General features: G+C 45.5%; 1 protein-coding gene across 1 annotated transcript in view; it reads right to left on the reverse strand.

The window, feature by feature from the left end:
* scfd2 (sec1 family domain containing 2) overlaps positions 1-19,624 on the reverse strand; it is a 92,110-nt gene that overhangs the window by 71,446 nt on the left and 1,040 nt on the right. Inside the window, exons 2-4 of the mRNA XM_080505967.1 lie at positions 17,850-18,018; positions 9,170-9,297; positions 2,027-2,202 (exon numbers count right to left, since the gene is read on the reverse strand). Coding sequence (XP_080362093.1) covers positions 2,027-2,202; positions 9,170-9,297; positions 17,850-18,018 — 473 coding nt within the window. The remainder of the gene's footprint in view (positions 1-2,026; positions 2,203-9,169; positions 9,298-17,849; positions 18,019-19,624) is intronic.

Raw genomic sequence — 19,624 nt, forward strand, 5'->3', positions numbered from 1 at the left:
TCAGTCCAGCCACTGCGTGCTCCAAGGCCCCGGTGCACCACAGAGGAGCTGGACGGACTGAACGTGCAGTGTCTTCGTAGCGGTGGACCCACACAGCAGCCCTCACACACTCAGGCAGAGCAAACACTTCCCCACCGCCAGGCAGAGCTGAAAGGCATTTCATCCCACCATGTTCAAGTGTAATTAACTTTTCTCTGTCCGTGTTGTGCCAAAGCACAAAAACTCACATTGAAATTAAATGAATACACGGGGCACAGAGGACACACAGCTCATTTCCTTTAATACCTCAATAAAGCTCAGGCTTCATTTTAATTGCAAACATGAACTCTAACATTGCACTCAAGGGCTGATTGTGAGATTTGATTCTCAGAACATTTCATTTGGAACTCAGGCCAGATGTTATATATATATATATAAACCAACTGTTATTGACATATTGTCCACCAGTTGTAGGAGACCCAGTCCCATTTAACGACAGAATTACTTCAAAAGTTAAGGGACTAAAATGACTGCAAAGTTCAGAGAGAAAGTTTGGAATTATCCAGGTATGGTGGAGGACCAAGGGGGTGGGTCAAAGTGGAGTCACGAAATAAATGGATACTGGAACCGTAAGCCCTAAAGTCTTCTTCCTTCGTTTAATAAACAAGTGATGGACCCAGCTGAGGACTGAGGTTCATGAGGTTGTTTTCAAATTCCAATTTGGCATAGCTGCAAGCTTGCTTTATTTTTCTGTGATTTATTTTAATAAGACCCTAAATACTCTGCTGTCATGCTACTAGCTTTGAGTCTGAAAGAAAACATCAAGGCTCAATGTAAAACCTGTGGACAATTCAGCACGAGTTAGAATTGGATGTGAGAGAGTTCATCAAGCATGCTCATCGCTGCTGAGAGGGGAAATGACATTTGAGCGAATGATGGCCGAGCTTGCTCTGGGTTTTGATTTATTTTCCCTGCTCCGCCTCCCGCCGCCCTCGCCGTCTGTCTCACCAGCAGATATGCTCACTGACCTTCTCGGAGTCAAACACACATGTACATCAGTCACTGCCCACCTCTGGAAAACAAACCTCTTCTGCTTCTACATTCAAAAGCCTTTAAACAACATGATGGAAATCTGGCATTTCTGCTCTGTTTACGGGATCCAAATGTTTTCACTACAAACACAACTGACCTTGTTTATGAACTGCAGGAATCTGCTTTTTTTTCTTGTCGCTGTCAGCTTAGCACAACATTCTGCCCACCAGCAACCAAACCACAAACACCCACTTACCTGCCGAGCATCGGCATTAAAACCTTTACTGAGAGCAGGGATGGTGAAAATAATTGCCAACTTGAATAGACCTTGACAGTATATACGTTGAATTTCTTATTACAGCTTACAAAGGACTTTGAGAAATAACTGACTTTGTTTGGTGTTCACTTGAAAGTGAACTTTCTTATCTGCTTAAACTTTGACGGGAGCCCAGTTTGCTGTGTTCACAAGCTTGTTCCTCTGCACCTTTACTCATTTTGATTATGAACCATTTTTACTTGACACCAAATGGCTAAAACAGATTGGCGTCTGCGTCAACATTTGAAAGCACTGACACTTTCAAATTAACTTTTAAAATGCAACGAAGCAAGAAAAGCGACACACTTTTCAAACAAATATATTAAAGTTAAGTTCTGCCTTTAATATATGTGTGTGTGTGTATATGTGTGTGTATGAGTCTTTCTCATTTCTAACTGTTTGGGATGTTTTGTGTTCAGAGTGTACACGTAAAATACCTCAATACAAAGTTCAAGCTTGTGGACTCTGTTTGCTTTGTTCTGGAAGGTTCTGACATGGTTTGGAATATTTAGGTAAATGTTGCTTATGATAATCACGCCTTACTTGTTTAAATGGTTGAAAGTGAGAAAACACTGTTATTAAAGTCCATCAAAAGGAACAAAAAAAAAATAATGTTCAATCATGTACAATAGTCAATTCTGTAGTGTTTAATGCTTTTAGCACACCTGGTTAATTGGTTAATTCAAGATGAGCACGCACCTGAAGCAGCAGCCTCTCGAAAGCGAGGCAAGCGTCCCAGCGGGGCAGGCAGGGGTGGCGCAGTGTCTGGGCAGTGGCCAGGCCCAGCTGGAGGGCGCCACTGTGACGTTCTATTGCCCCCCAACTGCTCCGAAACAGCTGCATGTAAGAGCACAGCTGCTCAGGGGTCACACGGCCTGGGAGGAGGGAGAAGATGGGTTGAGAGGACGTGTCATTGTAGTGACAAAACGTTTTGAATTTGGAGCCATCACAAATACATCAATCAGTATTATTATGCATTACACAAAGGACAGGCATGCTAACAGTGTTATAGACCAGCTTTTCCCAAGAGAAACTGCCTTTTTGAAAACTATTACACACTGTGTGTGTGTGTGTGTGTGTGTGTGTGTGTGTGTGTGTGTGTGTGTGTGTGTGTGTGTGTGTGTGTGTGTGTGTGTGTCATTAGAACTGATAAGAGTCTTAGGTGTGACTAATAATCAGTCCTGGAGGCCAGACTGCTCCACACAGTGTTGGGCCCTCAGAACCCCCCCCCCCCCCCCCCCCCACAAAGGTTCACAGAGCCCCAGCAAAAGCAGCGTGAGGGATATAAAGACCGAGGGGGGGGGCAGAGGTACGAGGGGCTGAGATGGAGAGAGGGCACACATTAACTCTCCATAAAGCCCACTTCTTCATGTTGATGTTCTGAACCAGCTCCAGATGTGGAGTATTTCCTGTTGGACTGCATTGCAGTGTTTTCTTTAGTGAGGCCAAACACACGACTGGAGGGGAAACAGAGTGGACAGATACAAACTGAGCAGAAAACTACAGAAATGAGACATAATAAAAAGACATGGTACTCAAAATGAAAAGAAACATATAGAAATAGATGGAAATATCTATGGATCGGGATTCAAATATTTCAGGAGGAGAAAAAGGGGAAACACAGTCAAAGGAACCCATTATTTGGTCATTTACTCAGCATCTGATGGGCAAACACCAACAGCGATAACGTTCGTGCGATCCCACCTGCTGGGAAAACTTATTTTCCAAATGGAGCTGAAAGAGGTAGTGTGTTTTGCAGCACTTAAAACCAAAATAAAGCAAGTGCCTACAAAGTGGATTTGAATTTCGTGCTGAAATTAAAGTAATTTTGAAGAATAAACGTCAGGCAAAAAACATTCAGAATCCTGAAAAGCTCTATTGTGAATATAAGCAGCCATAAAACGCCTGGCAGTGGAAATGAGGTTCTCTCAGCTTGATGTGCCAAAAACAATTTAGCAAAGAACCAGGAAAACTGTCCCAAGCATATTTTCTCCCAAGAATAGACAGTCGAAAACTGTGCACTCTGGACCAAATGCAATCAGATTTTACAGCTCAAGCAGACCAGATGAGGAAGAGTGAGAAAATGTAAGACATGGGAAGAAGTTTAAAAAGAAAGGAAAAAAGCACTTAAGCCCAAAAAGCCACACAAAAGCCTCCGCTCCATTCCACAAGCCAACAGTCCTGGCCCAGCTCCTATCTACGTCACCAAACCTCCTTCACAACAGTTGGGATTCCTCAAGCCATCTTGCTGCCAGATGCTGAATCAATGGCAGTTTGTTTGCCAGCTGAGAGCAGCGTTTCTGCTCTAAGAATAGAATTGGAACCAACCTGGGCAGGTAATACATGCAGTAAGTATTCAATAAGTACGCGTCTGTATGATTTGCAATTGTTTATGTAAACTACACACTACTTTGTGCAACATGAATTTATCAAGCGTATGTATTCCCTCAAGTTTGACGACACAACGTCATCCTGATAAAATGTTGTAAGTCAATAAACAAGAATATCAATGTGATTCACTGAACACAGTCCGGAGATGATCTCAGGTCATGCTAGGATGTCAGACCTGGACCCTCAGACCCTCAGAAGTCCACCATGATGAACCAGCAGAGCAGACACACTGTAGAAAGTTGGACTAAGAACCATCTTGTGCTTTAGGGGAGTAGTCTATTACACTTTTATCATTTGGATCTGATCAAGAACTTAATAAAGAACACATTAGTGTACTTTAAAAATAAATTCATTTGAAGATTAACTTTCTGCTGGCTGTGACCAAGAACTATCACAAGTATATGTAGTAAGTCATGATATCTGTATCAAGTCACACATCATATGAATATATCACTGTATATGTATAAGTATTACTATAATTATATCTGAAATCATGTCTGGCAATCAGAAAATGTCATTTCTATTGCTCTGAATCAAGGATTCTTTTTTTAAGAAGTCTGAACCTTTTGGCCGTTTCACTCTTTTTCTTTGTACATTTATAATAACAGTGGTCATAAAACAAATGACAAGTTCAGCCTCATGCTATGAAGTACTTGAGCTGGTGTCCATCTCAGCCTGATGTGCAGACGTGTCAACTGAAAGTAGGCTGTGATCAAAGTCTTCAACAATGCAAAAAGGGGCAGAGGCCAAGAAAGATTGAGTGCCTTTACTGGAAGATGAGTTGCATTGTGGGTGCACAGGGTTACTCCGAGGCTAAGTGATGTCTGGTGTCAGTGTGGAGCCGAGCGGCGACCTGCCTCAGCAGCTGGACGCACTCAGGAGGAACTCCACATGGAAGAGGGACAGACTTTTATTTACTCCAGCAAGAGGAAAATCCTGAAACTTTTATTTGTGGATACATGTTGGGTCCCCTCAGGACTTTACTGCACATTAGGCCATAGTCTTATTCAGCTGACGCTTGTAGTGACCGTTAGTGAGAAAAGCTTTGGTCTGTTGTGGACATTTCTACACATACAAACACAAACACCATGAGGGAATTTCATCAGCTTATTGTGCTGTGAGAAACATGATGGTATAACCTAATATTCCAGTTTTACCATCAAGTTTAGCTTACTTCATTTGTTTATTTTTCAGGGACCATGTACAGAAAGCATTGATCTTAAAGAAAAGATGCTTTGTACCAGATTTATCCACGGCTAGTTTCCATCTGCAGTCCCCAGGCGGGCGCACAACATCACAATGCATATTACAAATATAGCCTACAGTAGAAATTAATAACATTGGCAATAACCATTACAAGTTACCACCCGGTTTCATAAAATTCATACAGAATATAAAGAAATATTGGGCAATATTATACATTATACAAACAATGCAACAAGCAGGAAAACAACATTACAAAACACATTGTAAATATAACCCACAGTGATATTAGTAACATTATCAGGAACATCAGTAATAACCATTAAAACGCATCACCTGGATTCCAAACATTCATACAGAATACTAAAATGCATTCTGATTATTATTCCTGTTTCTCTGGATGATCTTATTATGTGGAGAAGAAAAGAAGCCAAGTTGGGTCAGTCTGCATGTGAGGAGGGAGAACTCGTCGTCCACTGTACAGCATTTACCCTCATCCTCTGAATCACCCTACCAGAGCGGGAAGACACCCGGGGGAGAGTGGGACGTGTTGCCCTCCTACAGAACAAATGGGGGAGAGTGGGACGTGTTGCCCTCCTACAGAACAAATGGGGGAGAGTGGGACGTGTTGCCCTCCTACAGAACAAATGGGGGAGAGTGGGGGACATGTTGCCCTCCTACAGAGCAAATGGGGGAGAGTGGGACGTGTTGCCCTCCTACAGAACAAATGGGGGAGAGTGGGGGACATGTTGCCCTCCTACAGAACAAATGGGGGAGAGTGGGACATGTTGCCCTCCTACAGAACAAATGGGGGAGAGTGGGACGTGTTGCCCTCCTACAGAACAAATGGGGGAGAGTGGGACATGTTGCCCTCCTACAGAACAAATGGGGGAGAGTGGGACATGTTGCCCTCCTACAGAACAAATGGGGGAGAGTGGGACGTGTTGCCCTCCTACAGAACAAATGGGGGAGAGTGGGACATGTTGCCCTCCTACAGAACAAATGGGGGAGAGTGGGACATGTTGCCCTCCTACAGAACAAATGGGGGAGAGTGGGACGTGTTGCCCTCCTACAGAACAAATGGGGGAGAGTGGGACATGTTGCCCTCCTACAGAACAAATGGGGGAGAGTGGGGGACATGTTGCCCTCCTACAGAACAAATGGGGGAGAGTGGGACATGTTGCCCTCCTACAGAACAAATGGGGGAGAGTGGGACATGTTGCCCTCCTACAGAACAAATGGGGGAGAGTGGGACATGTTGCCCTCCTACAGAGCAAATGGGGGAGAGTGGGACGTGTTGCCCTCCTACAGAACAAATGGGGGAGAGTGGGACGTGTTGCCCTCCTACAGAACAAATGGGGGAGAGTGGGACGTGTTGCCCTCCTACAGAACAAATGGGGGAGAGTGGGACGTGTTGCCCTCCTACAGAACAAATGGGGGAGAGTGGGACATGTTGCCCTCCTACAGAACAAATGGGGGAGAGTGGGACATGTTGCCCTCCTACAGAACAAATGGGGGAGAGTGGGACGTGTTGCCCTCCTACAGAACAAATGGGGGAGAGTGGGACATGTTGCCCTCCTACAGAACAAATGGGGGAGAGTGGGACATGTTGCCCTCCTACAGAACAAATGGGGGAGAGTGGGACATGTTGCCCTCCTACAGAACAAATGGGGGAGAGTGGGACATGTTGCCCTCCTACAGAACAAATGGGGGAGAGTGGGACATGTTGCCCTCCTACAGAGCAAATGGGGGAGAGTGGGACATGTTGCCCTCCTACAGAACAAATGGGGGAGAGTGGGACGTGTTGCCCTCCTACAGAGCAAATGGGGGAGAGTAGGACGTGTTGCCCTCCTACAGAACAAATGGGGGAGAGTGGGACATGTTGCCCTCCTACAGAGCAAATGGGGGAGAGTGGGACATGTTGCCCTCCTACAGAACAAATGGGGGAGAGTGGGACATGTTGCCCTCCTACAGAACAAATGGGGGAGAGTGGGACGTGTTGCCCTCCTACAGAACAAATGGGGGAGAGTGGGGGACATGTTGCCCTCCTACAGAACAAATGGGGGAGAGTGGGGGACATGTTGCCCTCCTACAGAACAAATGGGGGAGAGTGGGACGTGTTGCCCTCCTACAGAACAAATGGGGGAGAGTGGGACATGTTGCCCTCCTACAGAACAAATGGGGGAGAGTGGGACGTGTTGCCCTCCTACAGAACAAATGGGGGAGAGTGGGGGACATGTTGCCCTCCTACAGAACAAATGGGGGAGAGTGGGACATGTTGCCCTCCTACAGAACAAATGGGGGAGAGTGGGACATGTTGCCCTCCTACAGAACAAATGGGGGAGAGTGGGGGACATGTTGCCCTCCTACAGAACAAATGGGGGAGAGTGGGGGACATGTTGCCCTCCTACAGAACAAATGGGGGAGAGTGGGACGTGTTGCCCTCCTACAGAACAAATGGGGGAGAGTGGGACATGTTGCCCTCCTACAGAACAAATGGGGGAGAGTGGGACGTGTTGCCCTCCTACAGAACAAATGGGGGAGAGTGGGACATGTTGCCCTCCTACAGAACAAATGGGGGAGAGTGGGGGACATGTTGCCCTCCTACAGAACAAATGGGGGAGAGTGGGGGACATGTTGCCCTCCTACAGAACAAATGGGGGAGAGTGGGACGTGTTGCCCTCCTACAGAACAAATGGGGGAGAGTGGGACATGTTGCCCTCCTACAGAACAAATGGGGGAGAGTGGGACGTGTTGCCCTCCTACAGAACAAATGGGGGAGAGTGGGACATGTTGCCCTCCTACAGAACAAATGGGGGAGAGTGGGGGACATGTTGCCCTCCTACAGAACAAATGGGGGAGAGTGGGGGACATGTTGCCCTCCTACAGAACAAATGGGGGAGAGTGGGGGACATGTTGCCCTCCTACAGAACAAATGGGGGAGAGTGGGGGACATGTTGCCCTCCTACAGAACAAATGGGGGAGAGTGGGACATGTTGCCCTCCTACAGAACAAATGGGGGAGAGTGGGACGTGTTGCCCTCCTACAGAACAAATGGGGGAGAGTGGGACGTGTTGCCCTCCTACAGAACAAATGGGGGAGAGTGGGACATGTTGCCCTCCTACAGAACAAATGGGGGAGAGTGGGACGTGTTGCCCTCCTACAGAACAAATGGGGGAGAGTGGGACGTGTTGCCCTCCTACAGAACAAATGGGGGAGAGTGGGACATGTTGCCCTCCTACAGAACAAATGGGGGAGAGTGGGACGTGTTGCCCTCCTACAGAACAAATGGGGGAGAGTGGGACGTGTTGCCCTCCTACAGAGCAAATGGGGGAGAGTGGGACATGTTGCCCTCCTACAGAACAAATGGGGGAGAGTGGGACGTGTTGCCCTCCTACAGAACAAATGAGAGGCGTGTGACGGGCTGAGAACTCTACTGCTACTTTGGTGGGCAAAATGGGAACTGCTGGGGGGGGGGGGGGGGGGGGGGGCGCTGGGGGCCCGTGGGTTTTTCATGGAGTCTGATCCACTGCCAGTGGGGTATAAAGGGTCAGTGTGTGAGGAGTGTTACCGTTGCCCCCTTCTCATTTTCTCTCTCGCTCGGCAAAGACATGAAGTCAACAAAATGTCAATCAGCACACAGAGGCAACTTGAAAGCTTTTTCACACAGTTGTGCTCTTAATGTGGTTAACAGCAACGGAGGAGAAGGTCTGTGTGTGTGTGTGTGTGTGTGTGTGTGTGTGTGTGTGTGTGTGTGTGTGTGTGTGTGTGTGTGTGTGTGTGTGTGTGTGTGTGTGTGTGTGTGTGTGTGTGTGTGTGTGTGTGTGTGTGTGTGTGTCAACATACTATGATTTGCCTGTTATGAGACACAAGACTTTCTTTACCTCGTAGATTATAGGAGCTCAGGGTTCATATGACCCCTCCCCTTAAGTTTCACATTTCTGCCAGATGCTAACCTGCATGGTGTGTGTGTGTGTGTGTGTGTGTGTGTGTGTGTGTGTGTGTGTGTGTGTGTGTGTGTGTGTGTGTGTGTGTGTGTGTCAGAGGCAACATGTGGTTGGGATCTCCTCTGTGGCCACAAAGCCAGAGGAGCCAGTAGGAGGCGCTATGGCTCTGCTCTCCAAGGCTACAGACAAACACAAGCACCAAAAACACAGAGAAAGGCACCGTGTGGTTGTTCATGTTTAATATATCTGTCTTCTCTGCACGTCACTACCTTATTTAAAGGAAACTTCCTCTGATTCTTACCCATGCTCATCTTGATTGGAAGCTTCTCCTTACTGGCTGCTTCCACCAGATGCCGACGGACCTCCATCACCCCCTCTTTCTGTTTGCTGGTCAGCATGGCTTCCCACAGTGACCTTGCAGCAGATGAGCTGATAGACAGAACAATCACAGAGGTAAGTTCAGTCATGGGGGAAACCAAACAAAAGACTTTTCAGCACCAACAAGAAGCACAAGTGTCCCTGCTGCTGCTTGTTGCTCGGAGGACACGGGCCCATCGGCCAAAACACAAACACACACCATGAACCAGACTGAACACCTGCATCAGTGCTGGAGAGCTGGGTGCTGGGGGAGCTGGACCCCCCCACGGGACCCTCACAGGGACCAGATGAAATTAGCAGAGGGAACATTAGGAATGTTCTCAATCCACCTAAAAACATCTCGGGTGCCAACATTCCTCCACACTGATTGGTCAGTCCTGACATCAGTGGCAAAGCAAACGAATCTGGAGACCAAGACTCCTGCTGCTGCATCTCAGGACACGTCTCAGTCCTTGTCTCATGATCCACTGGCTTACGAAACACCCTGATCCACATCTCCAACGGGACACAGACAACCAGGCATGTTTGTAAGACGTCTGCCATCTGCTGCAAGCTCTAGAAGCTTCGTATCCTTGAGTCGCTTCATCATCATTATATGTACAGACAGAGACGATGTTTCTTCTAAATGAACTCGGCCTCTGATTTGGAGCAGACATGCTAAAGATCTGTGTCCTTGCTGTTCTCCTTTTTTGGTTTAAGGTACTTTTGACAGCAAGTCAGACGTGCCAACATGATCCTTTCCATACTCTCCAGAGTAACTAGAAACTGTAAAGAAAACCATTGCAAAACACAAAATGGACTAAAGACAGAGAAAGGCGAGGTAGGAGGGACTTCGATGACAAATTTGCTCTGTTTTTCTTTTCTTTCTCGTGTTTTTTTTCTCCAAGGCTTTTTTTCCCTCTCTCGCCTTTTCTGCTCTCTAACTGCTGCCATGTGTTTAATATGAGATGTAATGTGTTCCAGACCCTGGGCTGGGGCTGCATGGGGAGCAGAGGGGCTCACGATGGGACGCCGGTACAACCAGACACAAAGACAAAGACGAACATGGAAGGTGAAGAAGAAGAGAAACTGAAAACACTTTTCAGTAACGTTTGCATAGGCGGAGCTATAGCTTGTAAATAGGTGGTTTACATTGCACAATAGTTATGATCAGATGAGGTACTGTTACATAAAAGCATCTCCCTTTCAGAAAAACACCTCCTGATGGCGTCTCAGATCTGCTGCAATCATGCAAATCATAAACTCTAACATACTTGTCATTTCTGAAATACCAATGCTGACTAGACCAGGCCATGTGTGTTCAGGGATGATCTTCATGAGTCTGAGGGCGTGTGCACATGCATCTGTACATGTCACTACATCATTGTGTGTGTGTGTGTGTGTGTTTACAAACCAGAGGTCTACTAGAAAGGAAAGCTGGTTCTCATTTGGCTTGTAGCCTGCCCAGCACCCCCTCCACCCACACCAGAGCCCGCCCACCCCCTCCCCCGACAATTTAGCCAGGCCATTTGGTGGGGCTATAGTTGGGGCCTGAGCTGGACTGGGGGGGCGACAGGGTGCGAGACAGGGTCCATAACAAGCTAGTAACTGCTTTACTATGGAGACGATGGCGAGGGCGGGTGATTGGGGGGTTGGCTGTGAGTGAAGTTTGTATGGTCTCTGCCTGCTGAAAAGCCTGGAGGGGGCGCTCTTGCACTTGAGTGCAGCACTGCAATGCTGCCTGCTCGGATTTGCTTGAATGTCTTACAGTGTGTTTGTGTTTGTAACATGTGAGTGTGTTTGTCTCTACACAAGTTCCACTACATTTAGAATGAGTGGATACCGTTAAGAGCAACTTCAGCATCAAATATCATAGTTTGAAAAACAATAGACTTTTTGTTTGAAAGGAAACGCATACAGTATGCAACTATTAAAATACCTCCTCCTATGCAAGTCATTAATGACTGTAGGGAAAAGGGGAGGGGACGTTTTCCTGGAAGTCAATGATGCAGCAGAAAAGAATGGCTCAAATCGCTCTGACTCAGGATTCTTTGTTTTACCATTTGTGATGTGCTCCCCTTCGTCATTCCATCCACCGTGTGTGCGTGTGTGTGTGTGTGTGTGTGTGTGTGTGTGTGTTTTCTTTACTCCCCTTGAACACACATGCACTAAAAGGCAAACAGTGAAAGAATGTAATCTGAGTTCATGACTTGACTCAGAGGCGAGTCACTGTACTTACAGTTAGAACTGATGAAACCACATCAATAGGTTGGTTTAGCCCAATTAAAGCTGTTTAGCAGTTGTACACACACTACCCAAGTCCACTGAGGTGTACTTAGGATGACTAAATCTTGATCCTTGACATTTTTATTATTTCCTGAACACTTCAACTTAACCCTAACCTTTTTTTAAACTAATCAATTTGTCTATATTCTGAATGTTCTGCTTTCATTCGTGAATTTCATTGTTTTGAGATAAGTACACTTTCAAAGTAGGGTTGTCACAACTGACGCGTTAACTGGGATTAATCCATCGTCATGACTGATCTGATTAGAATATATAATGCCATTAACTTACTGGAATGACTCAAACTGCCAGAAAAGTGTTTGACAACACATTCCAGGCAGTTTGTCCAGGTAGACTTTCTGTCCTGCACAAATGGGTGCAAACACAACCGGGAGTGACAAACACAACCAGCTCAATACTGCGGATGCTAAACCACACGTTGGCCCTCACAATGGGAAACGTGCGTATAAAACAACCCAAGACGGAACAGTTGAATGACATAAATGATTATACACACTGCAGGGAGGAGTTTTCTTTTCACTGAAGAATTTGCAGCTTAAATGAACACATCAACCTGACGCGTGTGTTCGCCGGCGGACGGTTTTCAGCTGGGTTAGGGTTAGGAGGAGGAACTTTTCACAAAGTCTTTAAGAAGCAACTCCAGTGAAGATGTGGAGATTAATTAAAAAGTCTTTAGAGCATAAATTAATATTTAGTTCAACTATAAAGGCATGGTTGTCAGAAATCTAATGAGAAGGATTTCTGCATGTAAACAAGAGACTTGATGCAGCAGCATTATTAGAGATAACAGATTTAGGTTCATTACTTCCTGGAATGTGGTAACACGCTCAAATAACAATTTCCATGAACAAACTCCAGTTCCAATCAACGTGACAATTATCAATATGATAGAAATACCAGAGCCTCACAATCAGTAGACTACCAGAATGCAATTTCTTAGCCTTGCATATTTTCAGATGATATGTGTAGTTTCCTAAATAAATCCTACCTATACCAGACAGAGGTCAATAGAATAGTGCAGCATCAGCCTCAATCCATGGCCAGTTAATTTATGAAGTGTGTTTAATGACGTCTAAAACATTGTCCGTTTCCTGTAAACATCCCTGTGAAGCACAGGACATAACACGAGAGTTGGGAAGGGGGAGAAAAGACTAAAACCAGATCTGGCCTTGAGTGTCTGTGTGTTCTGGCAAGAGGGACAAATGACCCAGTGGATTTATGGAGAGGAAAGGAGGGAGAGAAGCTCTGCAGGAAGTGAGGAAAGGATGGGAGAGGCTCACCAAAACTTAAACACACCAAAAACGGACAGAACAGGAGATTCCACTTGGACGCTTATCTTCTATTGAGTGTTTAAGAAATAGTTTTGTGTATCCGGGCAATGAACTCCCCTGATTTGAGACATCAAATCCATAAATAGTCTTGTACTACCGCCTGTCCAAACAGGTGAGTGAACCACTCAGAGACTCAAGTGAACCAGACACATGTAAGCTTGGTAACTGGAAATGCTTTCTTTCACTGACAGGTTCAGCTTTTTATGTTTTAGCAACTTGGTGATCTGCTCATGTTCTACATAAGAGGTTTGTTCCATAGTGAAAACAAACAAACAGGAGAGACTGTGCGAGACAGAAAGGTGTGAGTAATCTGCTTGATTGACGTCTGTGGATTTCAGCACATGATCATTTTGACGCTGGAGGAGAAAACAGATGTACGCTGAGAATGACAACATCACTGGTTGCCAACGGAGACACGTGAGCTCCCTAAATCAATCCCATCTTCAATACTATCTGAAAGATATGTGATTTAGTTTTCAAACAGATGCTGGTATCATTGACCTTTGGGGGGATTGATCAAATCAGCGCGTTGCTCTTGCATACAGGCATACATACATAGATCAGCCTGGAAATTGATTCTGATTTATAAAGGAAAAAAGGGTGGCGGTGAAGTACTGTTACTATTTCTGTGTGATGTCCCGTCTGTACTGCAGTGATGAACTTCACACACGGAGATGGTTTCCCTGGGCTTGTCTTTTCCTGGTGAAACGAAAAGGCTCTTTTCTACAATGCTAGTAACTTTAACTTCCAGAACACATTCTGTGTGAGCACTGGCAATCTACTTCAGGCTAACTTATATTCATCATCATTTTCTTGTTTGGCCAGAGTAATATGTGAAACTCCAGCTACCATCAGAACCAAGAGTTCATCAAGAATCCCAAACAAGAAGCAGATGCTTGTCCAGGACAAAAGCCACTCTTCAAGAGTCCAACGTCTTCTACACAATGTAGGTAAAACTCTGTTTAGAAAGGCAAAACAACCCCCAGCCTGGAAGAAATAACCATGTAATGAACATGAGCATTTTCCATCTCCTCTTTTTTCTCTTGGCGAGGTCAAAACAGGAACAGCTGTCTGTCGTTTGCTCTTTCCACTCTGTTCTCCACTATCTGCCGTTTCTGCCCAAAATCCTCTCAGCAGGCTGTTTTATTCACGCTCATGTTTCCCAGCTGGGACAGAAATAGGTGTTTTCCCTCTCCTGGTGGTGTGCCTGCAGGACCTGCCAAGCAGATCTCAGGAGCCTCCGCAGTGTTTTCTCATGGCAGGGTGCAGTGGGTTCCTCAGCCTGGCCCACGCTCAGCAGCGTCACAGAGCCATCCACAGCGCCTTGGCCACCCACACCGTCACACTCCCAGCTCTACCCACACCACACACACTCCCACCACAGGGCAGAGGCCCAAGGCGGCAGGGTTCAGGGCCGAGACGGAGGGGGAACTTGGTGCCCTCAGCCAATGAGGGTTCATGTGCGCAAACTCAGGATCAAAAAGTGCCACACACCAGCTAATTGAATACCTTGGCACATTGTTTTGGATGGAAATAAATGGATCCCAGAGAAAACTATAAGGGCAAAGTAAGAAAAAAAACACACCTCCACCAGGAACGTGTGTGCTCACTGACTCAGTGTACTTTGTCTTTGGCATGATGACTAAAACCACAGAGTACAAGTCGGTCGGAGGATAAGGAAAATTCACACCAGGTTATAAAAGACAATATGGAAATAATTGCAAAGTAAGTGTGGGGTCTTGCCTGTAGAGCTAGAAACAACAACCACCCACAGAATGTTTAGGACACGATAATCTAAAATAATATCCTGGAATTACTGAGAGACATACAATACCCAGTGTAAAATTAGGTTCACACCTAAGACCTGCAGGTTTGTGCTCGTCTATGCAACAAAAGTCAGCAAAGTCCTTTGCGGTCAAGGAAACACCATATAAACGTCCAGTAGGAGGAAACATTGTAAAGACAATCAAAGCACACAGTGGCAACAGGGCCGAGTGCTACGCACAGTTCAAATCATACAAGAAAAACAATCCCTTCTCGAATTGACTGTTTTTGCACCTTTCCTAAAACCTGGGAAAAAAAAAAAAAAAGAACAGTACACATCTTAAAACAAGCATTTGCTGAGCTTTAACTGAAACATATTGCGGTGATTGCCATGGAACGTTGATTGTGCGCTGTGCACTTGAAAGCAGTTAACTAAATGAGGAACTCTGGTTTCTTTCTCTCGGCCTCAGCAGCACTTCAATCTGTGATAAGGCACAACTGAACCATCTGCTCAGACCCAGCAAAAGCAATAAAACTCCTGCTGATCTGGTTTGCCTTGATCAGACACGTACTGAGTGCAAGTGGAGCCATCTCGACTTTCTGAACATTACTGGTGCATCAGCGCCTGCTGGAGCTTGTACTCAGCTCTGAAACAGTCATCTGAAGGTTGCAAGATAAAGCCTTTCACTGAAAGTTCAGTCATATTTACTGACAATTCCTGGAAGAACCATTGCAATGTAACACAAAACTTTTACCAATGACCATCTGAAATATGTCCCTTTTTTCCATCACCATACAAACTGCTGTATCGCTTATTTTTCATATCAGGATTGTAAAGTAGTCGTAGTTTTATCTTGTCCACCTCATTATTAAAACTTGGAGAAACACACCACTTCAAAAATACACTCAAAATGTATATCGGCCACTATGAAGATTACTTCGTTCCACTTGGTAGATTACTAATAAGTTATTTAAATGTTTTTATCATTATGATGAAGAGAAGGTCAGAGCATCTTGATCCTCCCTCTCTTCTGTTTTAGTATTCTGCAAATGTTTGAGAAGTTCCAACAGGAATAAACTGAGGCATTACAACACCGTCGACCTCTCAATGTGAGGTCCTGAAAGGAACAGATCCAGACCACATAACTACTGAACCCTCCTAAAACTGACTGAAGATCTGTTGACCTGGAAGGAGGTTTTCAATTCTTGTGAATATTGTACCAGGTAGCAAATATCTGTTCATGACGAGTCAGAATCTTTAAAAAAAAGATTTCCAAAAGGACCCATATAACAAAAATTATATTTGATAAAAGAAAAACACTGGTTTAAATATAGTGCTACACAAGTTGAATGAACGAATGAATGAATGAATGAGTGAATGAGTGCAGAGAGCCTACACAAGCCCAAACATATACTATCAACCTATTCTTGTGTCTTATTGAATTCTTACAGCAGATGAGAACAAACCAACATAACATGATCTTCACAGACAAATTGGAAACATTAATATGGAAAATAGGAAATATAATCCAAATGGTATTTTACAGTAGGAGTTCCCCGTGGGGATTTCAGAACCAAGAGCAAACCTTTGAAATGTTCAATGCTTTTGTTTCCTTCAGTCAACTCATTGCTTGGATCTGGCAGCACTAAAGCCTGTTGTCCAAGCATCTCGTTCACAATATGAAACGTTCCATCTTCTTCCAGAAGCTTCTCAGTTTTGTTTGAGGAACCAATGTAGTGTGGAAAAAACACAGGTGTTCATCTAGGAGACCACTGGTACCTGGATCGCTGCCCTGAGAGTGCAGCCTGCCCTTTGTTGCTCACATGATCTACTGCAACAACCCCAGTCCAAACAATTCTATCTGCAAAGATCTGAAACTGGCTCGATAAATCATCCATACCCCGCAGGTCCCAACAGCCCGAAACACTGAGTATTTGTTACCCTATAATAATAATAATAATAATAATAATCTTTATTTCTATAGCACTTTTTATACATTAAGCAACACAAAGTGCTTCCACAAAAATTAAAAACAGTGCAAAGATAAAATAGATGAATAAAAAGCAGGTGAACACACACGCACACATGCAGACACACATCATAGGTGAAGACATGCCGAGTGATATGGAGACATGGCAGGACACTGAGGACTAAGGTGAGGAAAGGGACATATTTGGGCCGTCCACACTGGGGGCGGCACAACTTCCGACCACAGGGGGCGCCGCCCCACAGATCCCCCCCCAACCGGGCAGACAAGCCAATCCCACCGCATACGCGGGGGACCTGCCAGGTGCCCGGGCAGGGAAACCCATGGGACGGCTCCACCAGTGGCAAAAACCGGCCACCACCAGTGTAGCGCCCCCTGCCTCTCTCCTCATATACAGTTTGTCCAAGTCGGCCTACCGTCGCACAAACCGCCAGTGACTCCTGTAAACTGGCTGCTCGACATGCAGACACTAAACAATACATCGGCCCTCTCGACGTGAAATGCAAGTACAAAACAACCCAAGACTGACATAAAGTATCATGCACACTCTGCAGAAAGGAGTTTTCTTCTCACTGAAGCATTTCAGCTCATAACACCTCATTAAGGTGAAGCAAACGTTAGTCTGGGATTCTGCTGACGGACTCAGTTGCAGCAACATTATAAATATGAAGCGGTCAGCTCTCCTACAAACCATGTCAACAAATTAGTTCATCTTAGAAGCTGCTGGAAAAAGAGTAACAGGAAAAACAATAATGTGGATAAATGTTTGTTTTGAAAAAGATCATTTTTTTCTTAACACGAATTGAGAAAGTTGTTAAATAAACACATTAAGTGCAGGTGTTTTTTGTTCTTTCTTGAATGTATGTGCTCGTAAAAACTCAAATGCCATTAATATGGATAAAAAGAATGATGATATCTAATTGTAATTAAACAGTCAGATTAATCTGAACTCTGTCATGCACTGATGAAATCATCAGTGCCCATGAGAATATGAACACCTGCCTCTCTCCTCATGAGAGCTGTGACCAGCTGACCACAACCCAATGTCTCATAGTGCAGGTGGGTGAAATGATAGATAAAGATCAGGGTAAAGAAGCACCATAGAAATCTTCAAGAATTTTGTTTCAGTTGGAAAATTGATCAGATGAATTCCTACTTTTCATACAGACTGCAGGTTGTGATGGTTTGCATAGGTGTAATAAACTGTGAATACAAAAAGAAGCAATGCACTCACTGGGTCTGTGAGAGACAGCCAGGGGCCACGGCGTTCTGGGAGTGCTTGGTCTGCTTCAGGCTGGTGAGCGCCAACATGTCCACCTGCACGTCAGTCACGTGACCAGGTAAAGGCCTGAGCATGGTCAGAATCTTCTCCACCAGGTTGTCTCCATGGTGTCCAACAGCTCCTGTCATTGAAAAACCAAGAAATGCATTCCTATGCCATGTAACGTTTGTGTTGTATTAGCACGAAGAATCGCGCCAAACAAACATGGGTCCATGGACACTGCAAACAAACATGGGTCCATCCACACTGCAAACAAACATGGGTCCATGGACACTGCAAACAAACATGGGTCCATGGACACTGCAAACAAACATGGGTCCATGGACACTGCAAACAAACATGGGTCCATCCACACTGCAAACAAACATGGGTCCATGGACACTGCAAACAAACATGGGTCCATGGACACTGCAAACAAACATGGGTCCATGGACACTGCAAACAAACATGGGTCCATCCACACTGCAAACAAACATGGGTCCATGGACACTGCAAACAAACATGGGTCCATGGACACTGCAAACAAACATGGGTCCATCCACACTGCAAACAAACATGGGTCCATCCACACTGCAAACAAACATGGGTCCATCCACACTGCAAACAAACATGGGTCCATCCACACTGCAAACAAACATGGGTCCATGGACACTGCAAACAAACATGGGTCCATCCACACTGCAAACAAACATGGGTCCATCCACACTGCAAACAAACATGGGTCCATGGACACTGCAAACAAACATGGGTCCATGGACACTGCAAACAAACATGGGTCCATCCACACTGCAAACAAACATGGGTCCATGGACACTGCAAACAAACATGGGTCCATGGACACTGCAAACAAACATGGGTCCATGGACACTGCAAACAAACATGGGTCCATCCACACTGCAAACAAACATGGGTCCATGGACACTGCAAACAAACATGGGTCCATGGACACTGCAAACAAACATGGGTCCATCCACACTGCAAACAAACATGGGTCCATCCACACTGCAAACAAACATGGGTCCATGGACACTGCAAACAAACATGGGTCCATGGACACTGCAAACAAACATGGGTCCATCCACACTGCAAACAAACATGGGTCCATGGACACTGCAAACAAACATGGGTCCATGGACACTGCAAACAAACATGGGTCCATCCACACTGCAAACAAACATGGGTCCATCCACACTGCAAACAAACATGGGTCCATCCACACTGCAAACAAACATGGGTCCATGGACACTGCAAACAAACATGGGTCCATGGACACTGCAAACAAACATGGGTCCATGGACACTGCAAACAAACATGGGTCCATCCACACTGCAAACAAACATGGGTCCATCCACACTGCAAACAAACATGGGTCCATGGACACTGCAAACAAACATGGGTCCATCCACACTGCAAACAAACATGGGTCCATCCACACTGCAAACAAACATGGGTCCATGGACACTGCAAACAAACATGGGTCCATCCACACTGCAAACAAACATGGGTCCATGGACACTGCAAACAAACATGGGTCCATGGACACTGCAAACAAACATGGGTCCATCCACACTGCAAACAAACATGGGTCCATGGACACTGCAAACAAACATGGGTCCATCCACACTGCAAACAAACATGGGTCCATCCACACTGCAAACAAACATGGGTCCATCCACACTGCAAACAAACATGGGTCCATCCACACTGCAAACAAACATGGGTCCATG

This window comes from Blennius ocellaris (genome assembly GCF_963422515.1).
Source record: "Blennius ocellaris genome assembly, chromosome: 12".
NCBI classification, from domain to species: Eukaryota; Metazoa; Chordata; class Actinopteri; order Blenniiformes; family Blenniidae; genus Blennius; species Blennius ocellaris.